This window comes from Cnephaeus nilssonii (genome assembly GCF_951640355.1).
Source record: "Cnephaeus nilssonii genome assembly, chromosome: 4".
NCBI lineage: Eukaryota > Metazoa > Chordata > Mammalia > Chiroptera > Vespertilionidae > Cnephaeus > Cnephaeus nilssonii.
In genome coordinates this window covers 4,129,196-4,150,968 of record NC_137075.1, presented here as the reverse complement: position 1 = coordinate 4,150,968, position 21,773 = coordinate 4,129,196, and the positions used below count along the sequence as shown (strand labels likewise).

Genomic DNA, 21,773 nt, shown 5'->3' with positions numbered 1-21,773 from the left:
ATTGGCCTTTTATTATCTAGGATTATGCTTGGTATTATGTACTCAGTCACCCTTCTGTGTAGTTTGCATTTGAAATGTTGTAAATTTGACTTGGTCAGTATTGCCATTAAAATATCAGGGCTAATGCTGTGTATATATTTTTCTTAATGATGTTATAGACAAGAACTCCCTTGGCCATCTTAGGAGAAAAAAAAAAGCTGCCAGTGGACTACTAGGGTAATGTGAAAATGAAATTAGGTGTCCGGCATTATGGCTTCTCTTAACTCTTCAGTCCTGTGTGGTGAAATACAGTATTCTATTGGGATCTTGAATGCTATGACTAACGTGCTATCTCAAATCAAAACTTTTCCAGAGTTTCTGGTGATGACCAGCAGCCATGTACATAAAATAAGGTAATAGAGGAAGCTGGGGTCACTGGGATGCAAAGCCCTCAACACCATGTCCATACATGGTGGCCCTAGGGAGCCAGAGGCCAGGCTGCCACTGGAGGGCCAAAGGGTGCTGATGCCAAGTGACCTGTTGCGTCTAATGGTCCCCCTATCTATGTCCCAGAGCTTTTGGAGAATCTAAGCATCACACTTCGCTTTTTAAAAAATATATATTTCACTGACCCTCTACAGAGAGGAAGGGAGAGGGATAGTTAGAAACATCGATGAGAGAAACACACTGATCAGCTGCCTCCTGCACACCCCCCACTGGGGATGTGCCCGCAACCAAGGTACATGCCCCTGACCGGAATCAAACCTGGGACCCTCCAGTCTGCAGGCCGATGCTCCATCCACCTACCAAACCGGTCAGGGCCAGACTTCCCATTTTATTTAGTGATTTGCCAAGTGGCCCACCAGTCCAGAAGTGACAGAGGAGAGCCCCAAGAAGCACTTCTCTCAGTGCCCCACTCAAAGTTCCGAGCAGCTGGGCTTCCCAGAGAGCCTGGCTTTTGTAAGGAAGCAGCCTGCAGCCGTCCACACGCCGGTTCCGCGGCGCAGAGGCACCGGAATTTTCCGAGAAGACAGAGCGGGCGGCAGTGACGCAGCGCCAACCCTGAAGCACTGGCGCGCTGTGCTGGAGCAGGCGGAGGAATTCGTGTCACCACTCCACCCACAACTGTAACCTCTGCGGCAGGTGTGGCCCCTCTCTCAGGCCACCAGCTGGCCTCAGCCTTCCTTTCTGTGGTTAAACCCAAGCTACAGCCACGGGACTGCGGGATGAAGTGCCCGCCCACGATGGAAGGCATGGCCGGGAGGACGGAACGGGGAGGCTGTGCTGTGGGACAGCCATCTCCAAGGTGGATCGGAGGACCCTGCATTCCACCTGCCAGGTGGAAAGCTGACTTTGAGCGCCTGCCCACTGGCCCCTCCGTGCCCAGACTCTTTGGGGACAGCTGCCCGGTGGCCACGCTCTCCAGTTTCCTGACGCTGAGAAGCTTCCCTACTAGGAGGCGATCCGGCAGGACTTCCACCCTGCGCAGGTCGGCGACAGCTTTGGACCCACGTGGGTAACGCCCAGAGGCAGGGCCCTGCCAGTGGGCGCCCCTCTGGGCTGGCTCACTTCTAAGGGCCACACCTCCATTGTCTGTCCCTGGTCCCTCAGACTTAATGCAAGAGTTCATTTCCCCCTTTCTCCCAGTCCCTGGACACCCCTTAGGAAAGGCACTCAAGGACGGATCACAGACCCCTGGCTCTGCCTCTTTCCCTCACCTTACTCCTTTCTTGTCCATCAAATCTGATTACCGTGTATTGCATAGAGAAAGCCTCAAGCCCCTAATGACCCTTAATCCGAGAAAGTACTATTTCAAAAGGACAAGGGCTCCCATCTAAGTGGCTCTCTTGCAGAATGTGGATCTGCTGGTTCTGGGTGGAGCTGACCATCCTGGAGGCATGGGTGGGTCAAGAAGTTCACCTTCGCTGGGAAAGTGATGGAGAGGGCCTGGTGTGACGTGATGGGGAACCAGTTCAGGTAAGGAGCCTTGCCCTAGGGAGGGCATAGCCACAGTCAGTTCTGGTCTCGAGAAGTTAAAGCTGGCTGAGTGGCTCTGCCTGCAGAGTGGTAGAAGGATTTCAGGACTGGGGAGGTTGCTGCTTGGGCCCGTGCTTGATTAGGTCCTTTCGTATAGGGTAAATTAAATGGATGGTGTTTGGGTCACAACATTAGTGCTAAACCCACCCTGCCACTGACTGCCCACCTTTTTTTTTTTTTTTTTAAATGTATTTTTATTGATTTCAGAGAGGAAGGGAGAAGGATAGAGATAGAAATATCAATGATGAGAGAAAATCATTAATCACTTGCCTCCTGGGAATCCAGCCCACAACCTGGACATGTGCTCTGACTGAGAATTGATGCTCAACCACTGAACCACACCGGCCAGGCTGCCCACCTTCTCATTCTAGGCTGCATGTGGTTACTAATCATAATAATAAGTATAGCAGTTCCATTTATTAACCCTCTGCTAGGTGCCAGACTAGTGGCTTTGTAGACCACATCTCTTTAGCTCTTAAAAAACAGTTCTTTATTATGTATAATATATACAACTAGAGGCACGAATTTCATGCACGGCGGGGTGGGGGGGCAGGTGCGGTGGGGAGAGTGTCCCTCAACCCAGCCTTCACCCTCTCCAATCTGGGACCCTGCGAGGGATGTCTCACAGGGATTGGGCCTAAACAGACAGTCAGACATCCCTCTCACAATCCAGGACTGCTGGCTCCCAACCACTCGCCTGCCTGCCTGAATGCCCCTAACCACTTCTGCCTGCCAGCCTGATCACCCCCTAACCACTCCCCTGCCAGCCTGATCAATGCCTAACTGCTCCCCTGCAGGCACGGTCCCCCGCAACTGCCTTCCCCTGCTTCCAAGAAACACCATCCAAAGGATGTAAAGTTCCAGTACGGTGATAAACTTCTCTGTGTATTCTAAAACAGTATGGCCCATATCCTGATGGCAATGCAATATTTGCACCCATGGAGGCAAAAGCAAAAGAACTATTTATGGAATGAATATTTTCCATGAAATTTTAACTCAGAATCTTGGTTTGTCATTAATCTTTTTAAATATGCTGGGTATTCTGGAAAATGTGTATCATTTGGACAGACTTTACCTTTGCTACAACATTGAGTAAATTTCCCATCAGATGGTTTTTCATCAGAGAAATGTAGTGATAGGCAAAATTCACATCTAACAGTCATTCCACCACAACTATGTTCGAGAATTGCATCCTCATGTACTCCATTTTCGCTGAGAAGGCAGTTCCTACCAGTATTGGTAGTAGTTGTTGTTTTCTTTAATTTAATCTTTATTGTTCAGATTATTAATTGTTCCTTTTTTTCCCCCCATAGCTCCCCTCCACCCGGTTCCCACCCCACCCTCTGCCCTTACCTCCCCCGCACTGTCCTCATCCATAGGTGTACGATTTTTGTCCAGTCTCTTCCCGCACCCCCCACCCCTTTCCCCCCAAGAATTGTCAGTCCACTCCCTTTCTATGCCCCTGATTCTATTATATTCACCAGTTTATTCTGTTCATCAGATTTTGTTATTCACTTGATTTTTAGATTCACTTGTTGATAGATATGTATTTGTTGTTCATAATTTTTATCTTTACCTTTTTCTTCGTTTTCCTCTTCTTAAAGAATACCTTTCAGCATTTCATATAATACTGGTTTGGTGGTGATGAACTCCTTTAGCTTTTTCTTATCTGTGAGGCTCTTTATCTGCCCTTCAATTCTGAATGATAGCTTTGCTGGGTAGAGTAATCTTGGTTGTAGGTTCTTGCTATTCATCACTTTGAATATTTCTTGCCACTCCCGTCTGGCCTGCATAGTTTCTGTTGAGAAATCAGCTGAGAGTCGTATGGGTGCTCCCTTGTAGGTAACTAACTGTTTTTCTCTTGCTGCTTTTAATATTCTCTCTTTGTCTATTGCTCTTGGCATGTTGTATCTTGGTGTGGTCCTCTTTGGATTCCTTTTGTTTGGGGTTCTCTGTGCTTCCTGGACTTGTAAGTCTATTTCTTTCACCAGGTGGGGGAAGTTTTCGGTCATTATTTCTTCAAATAGGTTTTCAGTATCTTGCTCTCTCTCTTCTTCTGGCACCCCCATAATTCTTATGTTGGTACGCTTGAAGTTGTCCCAGAGGCTCCTTACACTATCTTCATATTTTTGGATTCTTTTTTCTTTTTGCTTTCCCGGTTGAGTGTTTTTTGCTTCTTTGTACCTCAAATCTTTGACTTGATTCTTGTGGTCCTCTAGTGTGCTGTTGGGTCTCTGTATAATATTTTTTATTTCAGTCAGTGTATGTTTAATTTCCAGTTGGTCCTTTTTCATATCCTCGAGGGTCTCGCTAAATTTATCGGCGGTTTCTTGAAAATTCTTGAAAAACCTTATAACTGTGGTTTTGAACTCTATATCCAGTCGTTTGCTTTCCTCCATTTCTTTCATTTGTGATCTGTTTCTTTGTCTCCACATTTTGGCTGCTTCCCTGAGTTGATAGAGTAGCTTTGTGTGCTAGGTGTCCTTTAGGGCCCAGTGGCTCAGCCTCCCCAGTTACCTGAGGTGGACACTCTTGGTGTACCCCTTTGTGGGCTGTGTGCACAGTCTTATTGTGGTTAAGCCTTGATTGTTGTTGGTATCACTGGGAGGAATTGACCTCCAGGCCAATTGGCTGTGAGGATCAGCTGTGTCTATGATGGGAGAACTTCTGTGCTGGAGACACCCTTATGAGACAAGACTTGCAAAATTGCAAAAGTCTCTGTGCTCAGCTTGAATGGGGCGGAGCCACGGGCAGAGCAGACAGCCTTGGTTTCCTGTCAGCCCTGCCCTAATAGGCCCCTATGTCTCAGTGTCCCGCGGTAACCACTGCAAGCACCTCTGAGAGAAAGCCGCCCTCGAGTTCCGCCCAATGCCAGACAGTCCAGTTTCTCCTCGAATGAGTCTGGGTCCCCAGAATCTCGCCAGGAACTGGGGTTCAGCACAGTCGGGAGCTTTTGTCTCCCTCCCGCTTGAGAAAGCCAGCCGCGCACTCAGTTGCCAGTCCTCTCCGCGCGCGTCTCAGTACCTCTGCCTCCTGCACCTCCCCTGAGTCTCAGTGTGCTTTTCTCTTTCCTTCTAGTTGTAGAATTTCCACTCAGCCAGCCTTCCTGTGGTTCTGGATGATGTCCGTTTTGTCTTTTAGTTGTAGTTTTGAAATTGTTGTGTGAGGCGGCAGTTTAGGTGTTTACCTATGCCGCCATCTTGGTTTCTGGTAGTACTTGTTGATGACTATTCTTTAGACATATTCTGTTGTTGCCACCGCCTTTTTTCAACTTCAAAGGCACATTGGTCTTTAGACGTTTTCTGTCGATGACGCCGGTTTTTTTCGGCTTCAGAGCTACGTTTTGCCAATAGTAGCTTTTCAGATACATTCTGCCGCAGGCACCGCCTTCTTTCAACATCTAGATGCATGTTCGTCTTCAGACATTTTCTGTCAATAACACAGGCTTCTTTCGGCTACAGAGTTACATTGTATCAATAGTTGCTCTTTAGACATAGTCCCACCTCCCTTCTGTCATGGTCTGAGATGCAGGTGAGTGAGAGTCCTAACTGTCAGGCCGCTGAGAGCTGTCTGACCAACGGCTGATTCTGGCTGATTCTGTGGGGGTGGGACTTCCTCCTCCCTGCTGTCAGAGTCTCTGCAGCAGCAATGACGAAGCAAGCATTCAGCCCGGCCGCTCCAGGCCTGGCCTGCCCAGAGACCCTCTGCGGCTGGGCTGGAACTGGCAGAGCAGACAGTCTTGGCTTCCCACCAGCCTTGGCACTCCGCGGCTAGGCCGGAACACTTGCCTTGTCGCCAGGGTGATAAAACAAGTATTCTGCCAGGCCGATCATTCTGCCCGCTCTCAGCGGCCGCCCCCCCCCCCGGGACTGGGGGACTCAGGTGGGGCTGAGAGGACTGAGCGCCGCCATCTTGTGGCTATGGGCGCCACCATCTTTGTGATGAGTGACAGTCAATTTGCATATTCCCTCTTTATTAAATATGATGAGGGGAAACTTTCAAATATCTCCCCTCTACCCCATCCCAATTCCCCAGATATAACCACTATTAAGTGTCTTGCTTATGCATCTAACAGTATCTTTATCATCCTATGTGGTTGGTCTTTATAACTGTTTGTAGATTAAGCTGAGATACATAGAGGTTAGTTCACTTGTTCAGTTTGCACATCTTCCATTCCAATTGGACTTTCAGTCTCAGGTAGGACTCCTACCTGTATGGCAAAGCCCTCTCTCCCTCCCTCTATTGGCTCAGCACATGTCTCCTGAATGCCCTCTCTGGGCCAGGCCCTATGCTACACAATGGGGACATAGCAGGAAATGAGACAAACCTGTCCCTGACTTTCTAGAATTTCCCTTCTGATACTTATTCAAGGGTACAGAGGACACTGGGAGCCATACCCAGGTCTCTTGATGCCTGCTCAAGACCCATCTCATAAGACCTGGGGCTTTTCTGCTGGTGCTGTTTGGTGGTCGTGGTGCTGGCTGCCATGGGGGATGGGGCACTTGCTACCAAGGGTCCTTGATTTATCAGTCTTGGCCTTGCCTTGGAAAAGAAGCCAAAGCTGGAGACCGAGTGGAGGGTCTTGAATTCCCTTAGCTTATGTTTAACATGAACTGTCCAAAAACCTCAGGCCCTGTCTCCTTCACTCCCACCACGTTTGACCAAAGAAGGGAGAAGATCAGTTACGTCCTGATTGAGAGGCTGGGAAAAGGAGACCCTTGGAGGTGAGTGAATCCCTGTGCTGGTTGACCAAGGTTGTGGAGGAGAGGACACCAGTGGAGGAGGACACATTAGTGGGAGCTGAAGCCCAGAATGGTCTTGGAAACATACCTACTCCCAACACAACCATCCTCAAATCTTCAGTGTTTGTTTTTTAAAAGCAGGATTTGTTTTCTTCTGGCTGTAAAAATGTTTGCCGCCTTGTGGTAAATACAGAAAAGTACAAAGAACTAAATACCTCCCATTATCCCACTCACCTAGAAATGACCATTATTTACACTGAGTGGCCAGATTATTATGATCTCTGAACACATAATAATCTGGCCACTCAGTGTATATATATTAGAAGCCTGGTGCATGAACTCATGCATGGGTGGGGTCCGGCCAGCCTGGCTAGGGGGAGGGGACATGGGTGGTTGGCCAGCCTGCCTGCTGGTCAAACTCCTGGTCGAGGGGACAATTTGCATATTAGCCTTTTATTATATAGGATATACACTGAGTGGCCAGATAATTATGCATTCAGAGATCATAATAATCTGGCCACTCAGTGTATATCCCAGTATTTATCTCAGGAATTCTTCCAGGTGTATTTTTTACTAGTTTAGGTTATATTTCCTTGATATTTGTATCCTAAATTTTTTCATTCCATATTATAACATTAACATTTATTACACCATTAAAAACTTTCTTAAACATTATGATTTCATGTTATAATATTTACTGAATACTGTGTGTCTGATTCTTCCAGACACTGGGACTATGACGGTGAGTAATGTGGTCTTCTACAGCAAGAGGACACCTACATACTTATACAATTGCAAAACTGATGAGGACTCTGAGAGAAAACCCTCGGAGCTCAATGTGAGAACTCTGTTCCAGACTTAGGAGAGGAGTGGGAGGAGGAATAGGAAGAGCTTCCCCAAACAAGTCATCTGTGGTCTCTGAAGACTGAGTAGAACAATGCCAGAGCCCAATATGATGCTACAAAGAACAGCCTGCTCTGTGTTGGCTGATGGGTCTTTGCTCTGTGAAATCCAAACATGTTTTCTCTTTTTTTTATATATATGTTTTTATTTATTTCAGAGAGAGGAAAGGAGATGGAAAGAGAAATAGAAACATCAATGATGAGAATCATCAATCGGCTGCCTCCGGCACACCTCCTACAGGGGATCAAGCCCTAAACCCGGGCATGTGCCCTGACTGGAATCTACCTTGACCTCCTAGTTCATGGGTCGACACTCAACCACTGAGCCACACTGGCTGGGCAAAACATGTTTTTAATGTGCAAAGATGGTTCTGAGACCAAGGCAGTGCTATGTAAAGACAGCTTTGGTAACAAAAAGCATCACACAGTTCCAGAATGAGTTGCTTGTTCTTGCTAACCATAATAGAGCTCTCATCACCATATGGGTTTAGGCTGGTGCTTCTGTGACCCTCTCGCATATGAACTTGTCATACTCTGGGAACCTGGAGGTAAATGGGGAGGGGTCATCTGGATGCCTCCTTCGTCCTCCCTCCCCAAGCCCTCAGAGGTCTCTGCCAGTCCCTTGGCCTACTATTGCCTCCCCTATTTGTAGGCCGACCCTCTATGGGGAAGTCGTCTGCAATGGGCTCTTGAGGCCCGGGAAGGGCACCATGATTGCAGACCCAGACCCAGAGAAGATGTTCCAGGTGAGCCAGGCTGAGCTGGCCTTCCACCGGGATATCCACTAGCTCCTGGTGGATCTGGAACTGCTGCTGGGCATGGCCAAGGTACTCAACACCCCACCTTACCTGGTCACTCTCTAGAATTCCAGGTAGGTTGTTTCTTGGGTCAAATACTTGGGACTCTGGGAATGCAGAATAGGGAGAGTGTTTCTGCCTGCTCAAGAGTTGGTAGGGTTTCTCTATGTAAAGGGGAAGAGGGAAACAGTTCTGAGCAGAGGGAACAGCAGGGGCAAAGAGTTGTAGGAAGGAAAGAGCTCTGCTGAGAACCCTTGGGAGATTAGCTAGGGCCTAGTTCTGGAGACTCCGCTTGCTTGAGACAGGTATTAAGAGACAGAACCCTGGAAACCAAGATGGCGGCATAGGTAAACACCTAAACTGCTGCCTCGCACAACAATACCAAAACTACAACTAAAAGACAAAATGGACACCATCCAGAACCACAGGTAAGCTGGCTGAGTGGAAATTCTACAACTAGAAGGAAAGAGGAAAGCACATTGAGACTCACAGGAGCTGCAAAAGGCTGAGGTACAGAGATGCGTGTGTGGAGAGGACAGGCGGCTGAGTGTGCAGCTGGCTTTCTAAAGCGGGAGGGAGACGGAAGCTCCCAACTGCTCTGAACTCCAGTCCCGGGCGAGACTCTGGGAAACCAGACTCATTCAGGGGGAATCTTGACTGTCAGGAAAAGAGAAAGCACACTGAGACTCAGGGGAGCTATGGAAGGCAGAGGTCCGGAGGCGCGTGCGCGCAGAGAGGACTGACTGCTGAGTGCACGGGCGACTGAGTGCGCGCCTGGCTTTCTAAAGCGGGAGGGAGACGGAAGCTCCCGACTGCGTTGAACTCCAGTTCCAGGCAAGTTTCTGGGAACCCAGACTCATTCGGGGAGAAACTGGACTGTCTGACAGCGAGTGAAACTCGAGGGCGGCTTTCTCTCAGAGGTGCTTGCAGCGAGTACCACGGGACACTGAGACCCAGGGGCCTATTAGGGCAGGGCTGACGGGAATCCAAGGCTGTCTGCTCCGCCCAGAGACTCCGCCCCATCCAAGCTGAGCACAGAGGCTTTTGCAATTTTGCAAGTCTTGTCTCATAAGGGTGTCTCCAGCACAGAAGTTCTCCCATCATAGACACAGCTGGTCCTCACAGCCAATTGGCCTGGAGGTCAATTCCTCCCAGTGATACCAACAACAATCAAGACTTAACTACAGGGAGAAACCAAGATGGCGGCATAGGTTAAACACCTAACCTACAGCCGGGCACAACAATTTCAAAAACACAACTAAAAATCAAAACGGACATCATCCAGAACCACAGGAAAGCTGGCTGACTGAAATGCCCACAATTAGAAGGAAAGAGAGGACCACAAGGAAAATCAGGGAAGCCGTAAAAGCTTGAGGTATGGAGACACGGGTGGAGACAGGAGCCCGCGCGCGTGCGGGGAAGACGGAGCCGGAGAGGAAGGGGCGGCTGACGGCCTGGCTGGCGTTCTCTGGCGGGAAGGAGATAAAAGCGCCAGATTGTGCCGAACCCCAGCTCCGACTGCACTGAACCCCAGTCCCGGGCGAAACCCTGGGAAGCCGGGCTCATGCTGGGGGAGTCTGGACTGTGGGACGGAGACACGGAGGAGTTGCGCCAGAGCCGCGCACGGGAATGTGCGCAGAGGAGGGACTGTTGCCTGTGCCGCTGGATTGCCCTAGCGGGAGGGAGACAAGGGCTCCGGACTGTGCTGAACCCCCAGTTCCAACTGCACTGAACCCCAGTTCCGGGAAAGACCCGGGGAAGCCAGGCTCATACTGGGGAAAGCTGGGCTGTGGGGCAGAGGTGCAGAGCAGAGCACCGGAGGCGCGCAGGGGATTGTGCGCGGAGGATGGGCTGCTGACTGTGCCGCTGAGTCGCCCTGGAGGGAAGGAGACAAAAGCGCCAGACTGCGGTGAGCCCCAATTCTGACTACACGGAAACCCAGTTCTGGGCGAGAATCTGGGAATCCAGATTCATTGGGGGAGAGACTAGACTGTTTGGCAGCACGCGAAACTCCAGGGCGCTTTTCTCTCAGAGGTGTTTGCTGGGAGTACGGAGGGACACTGAGACACAGGAACCTCATAGGGCGGGGCTGACGGGAAGCCAAGGCGGTAGGCTCCGCCCTGTAACTCCGCCCCATCCAAGCTGAACACAGAGGCTTTTACAATTTTGCAAGTCTAGTTGAATGGGGCTGTCTCCCGGCATAGACACAGCTGATCCTCACAGCCAATTGGACTGGAGGTCACATCCTCCCAGTGTACCAACAGCAATCAAGGCTTAACAACACCAAGACTTTGCACTCAGCCCACAAAGGGGGGTATCAAGAGCGACCACCTAGGGAGATTGGGGAAGCTGAGCGATAGGGAGGCAGCCAAAAGGGGAAGACACCGAAACAGGTCACGAATATAAGTGATGCTGTAATTCATGCTGAGGGGCCACAGGCAGTAGCTGACCTACACTCCATTGGAGACCCAGAAACGAAGGCATCTAGTGGTCGGTGTGAGATGACACCAGATTTCAACCACTACCATAAGGGACACATTCAAGAGGCAGACGCAGTGAGCGCCAAAGCCTTGCTGCACCAAGACCCGGCAAATAAACGTGTCTCCCGCACAGCAACTCTTCCTTTATAGACACAGAGGGTCCGCACGACCAATTGGCCTGGAGGACAATTCCTCCCAGTGACACCAACAACAATCAAGACTTAACTATACAAACAAGGACCAAGATGGAGGCATAGGGCAGAAGCCTGATTGCTGCCTACCACAACAATTTTGAGACTACGACGGGAGAGCAGAGCGGACACCATCCAGAACCACCGGAGGGCTGACTGAGCAGATGCTCTACAACTAGAATGAAAGAGAGGGGTACGCGGGATGAAGCTGATGCCGGTGACCCAAAGACCACACTTTAAAAACTACGGCTCAGGCGACACAATGGCGGCCTGGATCGTGCTCGGCGCAGTTCCCCCAGCGGTCTCCGGCTGAGGGGAAGGCTTCACTCGCTGCCGAGCACGGACAGACGAGCCCCTGGGAGACATGGGGTGGGAGACTACGCGCTTGCTGACCTCCGAGTCCTTCAAGAATCTCAACGCCTCGGAAGTGGCCAGGTGCGCACGCTCGGCGACCGGCCACCGCTGCAGACCCAAGGGCCGACGCAGCCACCCCGGACCAGCCCGCCGCCGCGCACCGGGCACACCGTAGCTTCGCCGAGCCCGCCGCCCAACGAGTTCTGCGGTGGCTGCCCTGGAACTCTGAGAAAATGGCCGAAGGAATTGCTGAGAGGGAATTGACCAACAGGAATTGGGATCAAGAAGATGAAACCCCGCTGGGTCCCGGAACCGGGTGAAGCCGCGCGCCCCTGGGTCCGGGTGAGGCTGGAAACTGGGTCAGGGTGAGGCTGGGCCCCGGGTCCGGGTGAGGCCATGTGCCCCTGGGTCAGGGCAAGGCCATGCGCCCCTGGGTCCGGGTGAGGCTGAATCCTGGGTCTGGGCGAGGCCGTGCGCCCCTGGATCCGGGTGAGCCTGGGTCCCGGGTCCGGGCGAGGCCCTGGGCCCCTGGATCCGGGTGAGCCTGGGTCCCGGGTCCGGGCGAGGCCCTGGGCCCCTGGATCCGGGTGAGCCTGGGTCCCGGGTCCGGGCGAGGCCCTGGGCCCCTGGATCCGGGTGAGCCTGGGTCCCGGGTCCGGGCGAGGCCCTGGGCCCCTGGATCCGGGTGAGCCTGGGCCCCGGGTCCGGGCGAGGCCCTGGGCCCCTGGATCCGGGTGAGCCTGGGCCCCGGGTCCGGGCGAGGCCCTGGGCCCCTGGATCCGGGTGAGCCTGGGTCCCGGGTCCGGGCGAGGCCCTGGGCCCCTGGATCCGGGTGAGCCTGGGTCCCGGGTCCGGGCGAGGCCCTGGGCCCCTGGATCCGGGTGAGCCTGGGTCCCGGGTCCGGGCGAGGCCCTGGGCCCCTGGATCCGGGTGAGCCTGGGTCCCGGGTCCGGGCGAGGCCCTGGGCCCCTGGATCCGGGTGAGCCTGGGTCCCGGGTCCGGGCGAGGCCCTGGGCCCCTGGATCCGGGTGAGCCTGGGTCCCGGGTCCGGGCGAGGCCCTGGGCCCCTGGATCCGGGTGAGCCTGGGTCCCGGGTCCGGGCGAGGCCCTGGGCCCCTGGATCCGGGTGAGCCTGGGTCCCGGGTCCGGGGGAGGCCCTGGGCCCCTGGATCCGGGTGAGCCTGGGTCCCGGGTCCGGGCGAGGCCCTGGGCCCCTGGATCCGGGTGAGCCTGGGTCCCGGGTCTGGGCGAGGCCCTGGGCCCCTGGATCCGGGTGAGCCCGGGCCCCGGGTCCGGGCGAGGCCCTGGGCCCCTGGATCCGGGTGAGCCCGGGCCCCGGGTCCGGGCGAGGCCCTGGCCCCTGGGCCCCTGGATCCGGGTGAGGCCACGCGACCCTGGGTCTGGGAGAGGCCACGCGCCCCTGGGTCCAGGTGAGGCCATGCGCCCCTGGGTCCGGATGAAGCTGAATCCTGGGTCTGGGCGAGGCTGTGTGCCCCTAGATCCGAGTGAGACTGGATCCCGGGTCCGGGTGAGGCCGTGGGCCCCTGGATCCGGGTGAAGCCGTGCCCCTGGATCCGGCCGAGACCAAACCAGAGGGAGTCGGACCTGCATTACCACCATTTGTCCACCATCCAGAGCTGAGGGGTCAGTGCCGACATGTACTCATAAGGAACTGGTGGACATTGATATTGGGTCTCAAAAGAACTGTTGGACCAGAAAGAAACTCACTACAGACTGATTCATTTGCCTGTCAGCATAACTATTATTGCTCGTCGCACATTCAATTCTTATAAGTATATCTCTAGTGACACATGATTTCGCTCATCTAGGGGAAATGATGAACAACATAGACTGATGAACAAGAACAGAACCAGAAACAAGGAGGCATCGATCGGACTATCGGGCCTCAGAGGGAGGATAGGGGAGGGTGGGGGGAGGGGGGAGAGATCAACCAAGGGTCTTGTGTGCATGCATATGAGCCTAACCAATGCTTAAGTTCAACAGAGGGTTGGGGCATCCATGGGGAGGGGGGTGGGATGGGAATGGGGGGATGAGGACAAATATATGACACCTTAATCAATAAAGAAATTAAAAAAAAAAAAAAAAAAAAGACTTAACTACAACAAGGCTGTGCACACAGTCCACAAAGGGGTGCACCAATAGTGTCCACCTCAGGTAACTGGGGAGGCTGAGCCACTGGGCCCTAAAGGACACCTAGCACACAAAGCTACTCTACCAACTCAAGGAAGCAGCCAAAATGCGGAGACAAACAGCTCACAAATGGAAGAAATGGAGGAAAGCAAACGACTGGATATAGAGTTCAAAACCACGGTTATAAGGTTTTTCAAGAATTTTCAAGAAACTGCTGATAAATTTAGCGAGACCCTCGAGGATATGAAAAAGGACCAACTGGAAATTAAACATACACTGAATGAAATAAAAAATAATATACAGAGATCCAACAGCAGACTAGAGGACCACAAGAATCAAGTCAAAATTTGAAATACAAAGAAGCAAAAAACACTCAACTGGGAAAGCAAAAAGAAAAAAGAATCCAAAAATATGAAGATAGTGTAAGGAGCCTCTGGGACAACGTAAGAATTATGGGGGTGCCAGAAGAAGAGAGAGAGCAACTTACTAAAAACCTATTTGAAGAAATAATGACCGAAAACTTCCCCCACCTGGTGAAAGAAATAGACTTACAAGTCCAGGAAGCGCAGAGAACCCCAAACAAAAGGAATCCAAAGAGGACCACACCAAGACACATCATAATTAAAATGCCAAGAGCAAAAGACAAAGAATATTAAAAGCAGCAAGAGAAAAACAGTTAGTTACCTACAAGGGAGCACCCATATGATTGTCAGCTGATTTCTCAACAGAAACTATGCAGGCCAGATGGGAGTGGCAAGAAATATTCAAAGTGATGAATAGCAAGAACCTACAACCAAGATTACTCTACCCAGCAAAGCTATCATTCAGAATTGAAGGGCAGATAAAGAGCTTCACAGATAAGAAAAAGCTAAAGGAGTTCATCACCACCAAACCAGTATTATATGAAATGCTGAAAGGTATTCTGTAAGAAGAGGAGGAAGAAGAAAAAGGTAAAGATAAAAATTATGATCAACAAATACATATCTATCAACAAGTGAATCTAAAAATCAAGTGAATAACAAAATCTGATGAACAGAATAAACTGGTGAATATAATAGAATCGGGGGCATAGAAAGGGAGTGGACTGACAATTCTTGGGGGGAAAGGGGTGGGGGGTGCGGGAAGAGACTGGACAAAAATCGTACACCTATGGATGAGGACTGAGGTGGAGGTAAGGGCATAGGGTGGGAACCGGGTGGAGGGGGACCGGGTAGTAGGGGGAAAAAAGAGGAACAATTGTAATAATCTGAACAATAAAGATTTATTAAATTTTTTAAAAAAGAGACAGAACCCTGCTGCAGGGCCTTGGGGAAGACAGCCAGCTCAGCTTCCAGGCCTATACACAGTCGATCAGATTGTGAATGTTTGTGATCCTGCCCAGCCCGAAACCTTCCTGATGGCCCAGGATCTAGCCTCCAAGTCCTTTGTCCAATGTGGAGGTAAAAGCCAGCATACCATCCATGCCAGGGGGCACTGCCACATTGATACAGGTAGGGGGATAGCTGGTCGGGTTGGCTGAGGGGTAGGCAGGAGTGACCTTGAAGCCCTGACATTGCCTGGGAGCACTGTGTAAACCTCAGCAAGTTCTTGCCCCTCCTGGGCCTCGGATGAAGTAATAGAGATGGGGGCTTAAGTGTAGGGGTGGTTTTCTGGGTGGGGTCAGGTGTTCAATTCTGAACCTGGTGAGTTTTCAGTGTCTATGAGGCGTATGGGAAATCCATATTTTTTAACAAGTTCCCCAAGGCGTTGATTCTGATGTTTTTGGACCACAGAACAAGGGCTTTCTCTGCCATGCCAAGGTGTGGGGAAGAGGGGGGCTCTGGACTGGAAGAAAGGAGAGGCTGAGTGCTTCATATAGGACAGCTGACCGGGCACGATCCATCTGGGGAGCTGTGCACTCTATTCTGGGATATCCATCAGTGTGTGTTGGGGAAAGGGTTACCTCTTGATGCTTCTTATAGGATCCTCTCTAAGGGTGTCTAAACCTCAAGGGCAAGGCTGTTCTAGGGCCTGGGGCCTCCATTTCCTGACCTGTAAAATTAACCTGATAGCTCTCCTGGCCTTCCTGTCCCACCCCTACTGCCAGCCAGCAGGCCTGATTTGAAGCGGTAGCTCAGGAGGGATGTCACGGGGCTTTGCAGGAAAAGGGGCCTGAGATGGGAGGACTAGGAAGACCCTAGAGACCCAGGCTGGGCCTGGTCAGGGTGCTGGGGGACAGGTGAGGCTGGAGATCTATGTGGAGCTGGGGACCTTGCTGCTCTCCCTCCATCCTCTGCCCCCCTCTCCATCTAGCCCGGCTTTGGCCCTTCAGAGAGACTCTGCAGAAATGTGCCCGGAGCTGGGTACCAGCTGTCAGCTTATGGGGCAGAACCCCGAGGTCATCTCTTCCTGCTCCCAGGTCAGAGGGACAGTAATGTGGAGACACCAGGAACCCAATAGGTCTAACACTGAGGTTCTGAGGGTCTCCCCGGACTCAGCTGCCCACGGCTCCCCAGATATTTGGCCCTTGGTAGGGTTCTTGTTACTCCTGGCACAACTCCTGCCCCATCTGCCTCACAGGCGCAGCAGCTTGAGTGGGTAAAGAACTGCTACCCTGCCCTGGATGCCTGGCTCCAGGAGTTGGCCTGCCATGGGCAGTTTGTGCCCTGGGGAGGCACCTGGGTGGAGATGGTCAGAGCAGTCTGCATACCCTCAGCCTAGGGCTTCCTGCAGGCCCTTCACAACCTCTCTGCTGCAGCACTATTAGTCCTCGGAATTCCAAGCCCTGGGCCTCCAAGGGGGAGAAGGGTCTCAGGCACTGTGACGGGCTGTCTGCATAACCCGGCACAGAAGTCCCTTCAGCAGATAAATGGGTGGATCTGAAGCCAGGAGACAGACACTTCCTGGGTCGGAGCCATGGCTTCTCCTAAGGCGTGGGGTCGACCTGAGTACCTGCCTATTCCCCATCTGGTGCTGACCCTGGCTGACCCCTCCTCTCTCTGCCAGGATGGGGATCTCCCCAGTGGAGCGGCGTTGGTGCGGCAGTTCCTGCAGGGCCAGAACTTCTTCCTGCAGGAGCTTGGGCAGATGTGCTGGGAGGTAGGCTGGAAGCTGCTATGCCTTCAGGCACATGGGCTTAACCTGGAGAAATGAGGGACTGAGGCGTGGGCTGCTCTGCCAAAAGCCCTGGCTCCTGTGCCTCAGAGGCCTTTCCTGTGCTTCTGGCTGCCAAACACACTGGGCTGCTCAGCACAGCTCCCCCAGGTCATGCGCAGATGTGGCATTAGACACTTCCTGGCCCCAAAACACAACTGGAACTTGGTGAACTCCTTTCCGGTGAGCAGACCCAGTGGGTCACGTTGGAGTGGACCTGGGTCCCACCTGGCCCATTCCTCTCTCCCTAGGCTTATTCAGGAGTCCTGGACAAATCGCCCAACCCCCACCCGATAGAGTGTGCCTGCTCCAGGGTCACACAAGGGGCAGGGCAGGACTGGGAGGCTCACCTCTGCCTCAGCCCTGCCACTAGCCCCCCTCTGCCTGCCCGCAGCACCCTACCTTTTTCTGGGAAGGGCTGGATGGCTCCCGTGTGCTGGCCCCCTTCCCACCTCATATGGGATGGAGGGCAGTGTGGAGGAGGTGAGAGGGTACCTAGAGACCAAGGTGGGGCAGGGAGGTAGGCTGGAGAGGGCTGGGTGTCCTGTCCTAGACGGAACCATGCTCTCTGCCCCGTCTCTCCAGGTACTAAAGACAGTGGCCAAAAACCGGGACAAAGGACGGACCAACCAAAGTGCCTTCCTCTTCGGCTTTGGGGATGCAGGTGGTGGCCCCCTCAGATCACGGTGGACCACTTAAAGCGGCTACACAATACAGATGGCTGCCCAGGTAAGGCCTGCCCACTAATAGCCCTCGCTGAGCTGCTAACAGCCCTTGCTTTGAGCCCTTCTTTCTGCTCAAGCATTTGGCCCAGTCCCTCCACTGGGCCTGTCCTGCTCCAATCCTGGTGCACGGGCTCCTCCCAACTTCTGCCGTGGGAGTGAGGCGGGAGAAAGCTGAGGGTGGGAAGGAGCTTAAACTCATCGGAGAGAGAGCCCTCCTGGGGCTTCCAGAGCGGGCTTTGTAAACTGAACATTCTGGGGTGCTTCTTTCTTTGGGGGCTGGACCTCTTGTCTGCTCTGGTGTGGGTCAAGGGTGAGCCATGTGGCCCCCCAAGACTGGGAGACCCAGGCTCACATTCTCTTCAGGGTGCACTTGTCTTCTCGGGGGCAGCTGTTCTCAGCGCTGGAGAGTGACTCCAAGCAGCTGTGCACGTGCATCCGAGAGCTCTTCTGGGAGCTGCATAACGGCACCTACACACCCAGCCGCCCAGGTCAGGAGCTGGTCACTCCGCTGCGCAGGGAGAGTGTGCCCTGGCTCTGTAGCGGGTCCCTAAAGGAGACAGGACAGACCCTCCCCCAGCCCCCACCCCCAGGGCTTGTTCTTTAAGGAGGAGCTGAGAGAAGAGCAAAAGCTGGGTGGGTCAGGAGCCTAGAGGAGACTTGCGCTGAGGGAGGGAGGTGTTTGGACATGTCATCCACAAGAGGCTTTATCCAGGGGGCCCGGGGGAGCCATCAGGGGCTCTGAACCAGGGGGGGCTTTGGAAGGTGTTCTGGGATACTTAAGCAGACTTTAGACTCACCCTCCTCGCTGGCTGAGGCTCAGATCAACAATGGGAATCGGGCCAAAACCGGTTTGGCTCAGTAGATAGAGCGTCGGTCTGCAGACTGAGGGGTCCCAGGTTTGATTCCAGTCAGGGGCATGTACCTTGGTTGCGGGCACATCCCCAGTAGGGGGTGTGCAGGAGGCAGCCGATCGATGTTTCTCTCTCATTGATGTTTCTAGCTCTCTATCCCTCTCCCTTCCTCTCTGTAGAAAATCAATAAAATATATTTAAAAAAAAAAAAAAAAGAATGGGAATCGGGAGTGTGAGCGCATCCTGCATGACATGGAGCTGCTCAGCATCTGGCCCTGGTCTGCAGTGTCCCATTTCTATACCTGGCAGCGCAGCTGCAGGACCTCTGGAGGTCAGCCTGGTTTTGCCCCGTCACATACCTGACTTCACCCGAGAAACCTCTGGCTGCCCCTCCCAGCCTTCATTCTTCCCACCTTCCTGGCCTTCCCCATCCCTGCCCTTGGCCCCTGCATGCTCCTGCTCTTGAACGAGTCCCATGAGGTGGTGACTGGAAGCTGCAGTCAGCTGGTGGCAGAAGAAGCCATGTGCCACTACAAAGGTTAGGCTGAGAACATTCCTGCTGCTCTCTCCTATGGGACACTCAGGTCATCCTAGACCCATTGCCCACTCATGACCAACCAGTTTCTCCTTAGACATCCGCTCCCATGGCAACACACTGCTCAGTGCTTTGGCTGCAGCCCTGTGAGCCGGGGAGCCAGGTGCCAAGGGCCTCCTCATTGTAAATACCCTGCCTTGGAAGCCCACCGAAGTGTTGGCCCTGCCCAGGCCTGGCGGGACCCACAGCCTGGGTAGGAGCTGGGGAGAGGGGTCGCTACTACAGCAGGAGTCCAGACTGAGAGTTGGGGACACTCTCCTGGGGATCTCTGCCCTGAGGTGCCCCAGGCGGGAGAACAGCAGTAGCAGTATCCCCCCATCCCAGAGTGAGGCTCCTGAAAATTCAGGGAGGCTGCACTGGTGCCCAGGCCTCCTCCCTAGCCCGGTGACAGTGCCCAGTATGGGTTATACTCCCGCTCCTGCCCCTCCCTCGCTGCAGCCTGTGTTTGCTGTGCAAGCGGTGAGTGCCAGCGTGTCCAGGTGGGGCAGGGCGGGGAAGGGACCTAACCACCTGGGGTTCTGAGCGCCCCAGGCTGGAGTAAGGGTGAGGCGGGGCTGGGTGTGGAACCCCTGCCAACTGTTTCAAGGCTCCCTTCTGCCAAGGCTGACGGCTCTGTGATTCTGGACGACGGTGAGGCTGGACCCGACCGGCTGCCTGGCATCCCTGGTGCAGGTGCCAGCCCCTCACTGCCCTCGCCCTGTCTGGCAGATGGATCCCAGACCCTGCCCCTTGGCCACAGCACTGTCCTCAACAGCCCACCTGTGGCTCTGGGCTAGGACCCATTCATGGAGCAGGGCAGGCTGGGCGGGGGGGATCCCTGTCCCCTAACCGTGCTCACCCACCTCCCACCCCACCTTGAACATCGAGAGAAACCAAGGTCATGTTGTAAAGCTGCAGGCCCCATCTCCTTCCAGGGAGGCTGTTGCCAAGGGCACTGTGGGAAACCAGTTTGTGCTGTTTGATGATGTCCCCCTGTACCGGGATGCGTGGGACGTCATGGATTACCACCTGGGACGTGATGGGGGTGGGCATACAGGCCTTGGGGCCTCTCCATGAGCTGGACCTAGCTCAGCACCTCCCACGCATATCCCCCAGGAAGCCAGTGCTGAGCCAGGCAGGGGTCCCAGCAGTGAGTGCTGAGGGCGGTGTGGGGGCAGCACCTGGCTCCTACTGCAGATCAGCCCTCCGTCAGCTCAGCCAGGAGCTTGTCCTGGACGTTGGTTGCCCCATGTCCACTTCCACACCGAAGTAGCAGGGGATCGGGTGGCGGCTGCCTTTCCTAGGTGTGGCTCTAGTAAGCAGGGGCTAGCCCTGGGCCTGTGTGTCTCCTCTCCTCACCCTTTACCCCACTTCAGGTGCACTGGCATGAAGCCCACACATTTCTGAAGGTGGAGTCCCTGCCTGTATGCAGAACCCCAGGCCACCTATGAGGTTCAGTTTGGCATCTGCAGCGTCCCACCCACTATACCACCTCTTGGGACTGGGCTCGATTTGAGGTCTGACATGGGCGGGTGAGGGGGTTTGGATTCTCCCTGGCTGGGGAGAGACTCTTTGTGTAGAATGGGTTGAGGAGGAGCAATATTTGCTGGTTCCTAACATGTGTGCCAGGCATTGTGCTAAATGCTTTATGTTTAGTTTGATATTGTGCCTGTTTGGTGGGCTAAATACTATTCTCCCCATTTCACAGATGAGGAACTGAGGCATAGACAGTTTGGGTGGTGTCCAGGGCCTCCTATTGTGAGAACTGGAATTCAGCCCCGGGGTCCCAGAGCTTACCACTTTAGTGATGGGAGTAAAAGAGGCGTCTGGGATATGCTCTCAGGTATGGGCCCGCAGCTGGATGTCCCTGTGGGAGCACAGCTTTGGGCTGGCCTACTCAATGACTGCAAGTACAGAGCATCAGTTCCGGGCAGCGTCCTCAGCCTCTCGCTGTGAGTGGTGTGCCCACCAGGCTCTGAGCCGGCATGGAGGTGTGGGTCTTCCCCTGGCCAGCACTCCAGCCGGCCCATTCCCTCCTTCCCCACAGCTTGTGGGCACCTAAGGCCCCTGATGCCACGGCTGACATGGGGCGCCGTGAGTTCACATATGTGATGCTGCCCCAGGGTGAGGGCTGCCTTGCCCCTTTTCTGCTCTTCTCCAAACCTCGGTTTTTCAAACCGTCAGTGGGGGAACAGCAGCTCCGCGCCCCTAACCCCTTTTACACCACCGGTTCCTTTCCGGCCCTTGCCCAGGCCCCTATCCAAGCAGCCTGCAGCCTCAATTTCCTGCTGTTGATGCTGCCGTGTCCGGGCCAGGCTGGGGCGCCCACAGCCGCCTGGGGTGCCTTCCCTGTGTCTTCCCCCAGGTGGTGCTGGAGACCATCCAGAAGGCAAGGGGTGGGAGAGGGTTGGGCGGGGTCCACCCTTGGCCCTGCCCACCGCTCACTTCCCTCCGCAGGCTGAGGTCAGGCCGCAGGGCCGCACACAGAGGCCCGGCAGCCCTGTGGACTGCTGGCTGCAAATGTCACTGCCAGTTCAGGAGAGAGGAGCCCTGCCCTCAGAGTCCTCCCGGCCCCTCGTGCTCTGCAGCTGTGACCTCCTGGAGCTGGCCACCTCCCCTAGGGACACTGGCCTGAAACTCACTTTTCTCCCTTCCAAGTGCAGTCTCTGTGGCTCAAGCTGCAACCTCCACTGAACTGAGTCTCTGAGGGTGGGATGTGTGTGTGTGGAAGGCTTTGGGGACGGCCTTTCCAGCCCAAAGCAACAATAAATCTTTGGCTCAGGAACCCTGCGTAACTCCTGCTCTCTCCCCTTAAGGCCAGTCCTTACGGCAGTGAGGGGAGGTCTTTCCTGGGCATT

General features: G+C 53.8%; 1 protein-coding gene across 1 annotated transcript; it reads left to right on the top strand.

Annotated features, from left to right (window-relative positions):
• Positions 1-249: 249 nt before the first annotated feature.
• On the top strand, positions 250-21,646 carry MAN2C1 (mannosidase alpha class 2C member 1; the record flags this gene model as incomplete). The annotated part of the gene is given in 43 exon segments (XM_079767693.1): positions 250-378; positions 835-1,097; positions 1,099-1,122; positions 1,367-1,413; positions 1,416-1,432; positions 1,436-1,491; positions 1,833-1,932; positions 1,936-1,956; positions 6,647-6,686; positions 6,689-6,740; positions 8,313-8,445; positions 8,449-8,487; positions 14,935-14,965; positions 14,968-15,123; positions 15,926-15,985; positions 15,988-16,031; positions 16,193-16,303; positions 16,619-16,711; positions 16,832-16,948; positions 17,160-17,217; positions 17,220-17,248; positions 17,351-17,438; positions 17,441-17,485; positions 17,488-17,494; positions 17,854-17,989; positions 18,558-18,606; positions 18,609-18,672; positions 18,794-18,879; positions 18,974-19,023; positions 19,027-19,453; positions 19,766-19,951; positions 20,004-20,084; positions 20,087-20,126; positions 20,128-20,162; positions 20,165-20,184; positions 20,292-20,329; positions 20,331-20,374; positions 20,377-20,432; positions 20,759-20,804; positions 20,807-20,867; positions 20,963-21,368; positions 21,403-21,559; positions 21,562-21,646. Coding segments are annotated over 43 exon segments (3,795 nt in total). The 3' UTR covers positions 21,615-21,646.
• Between the last annotated feature and the right edge of the window lie 127 nt (positions 21,647-21,773).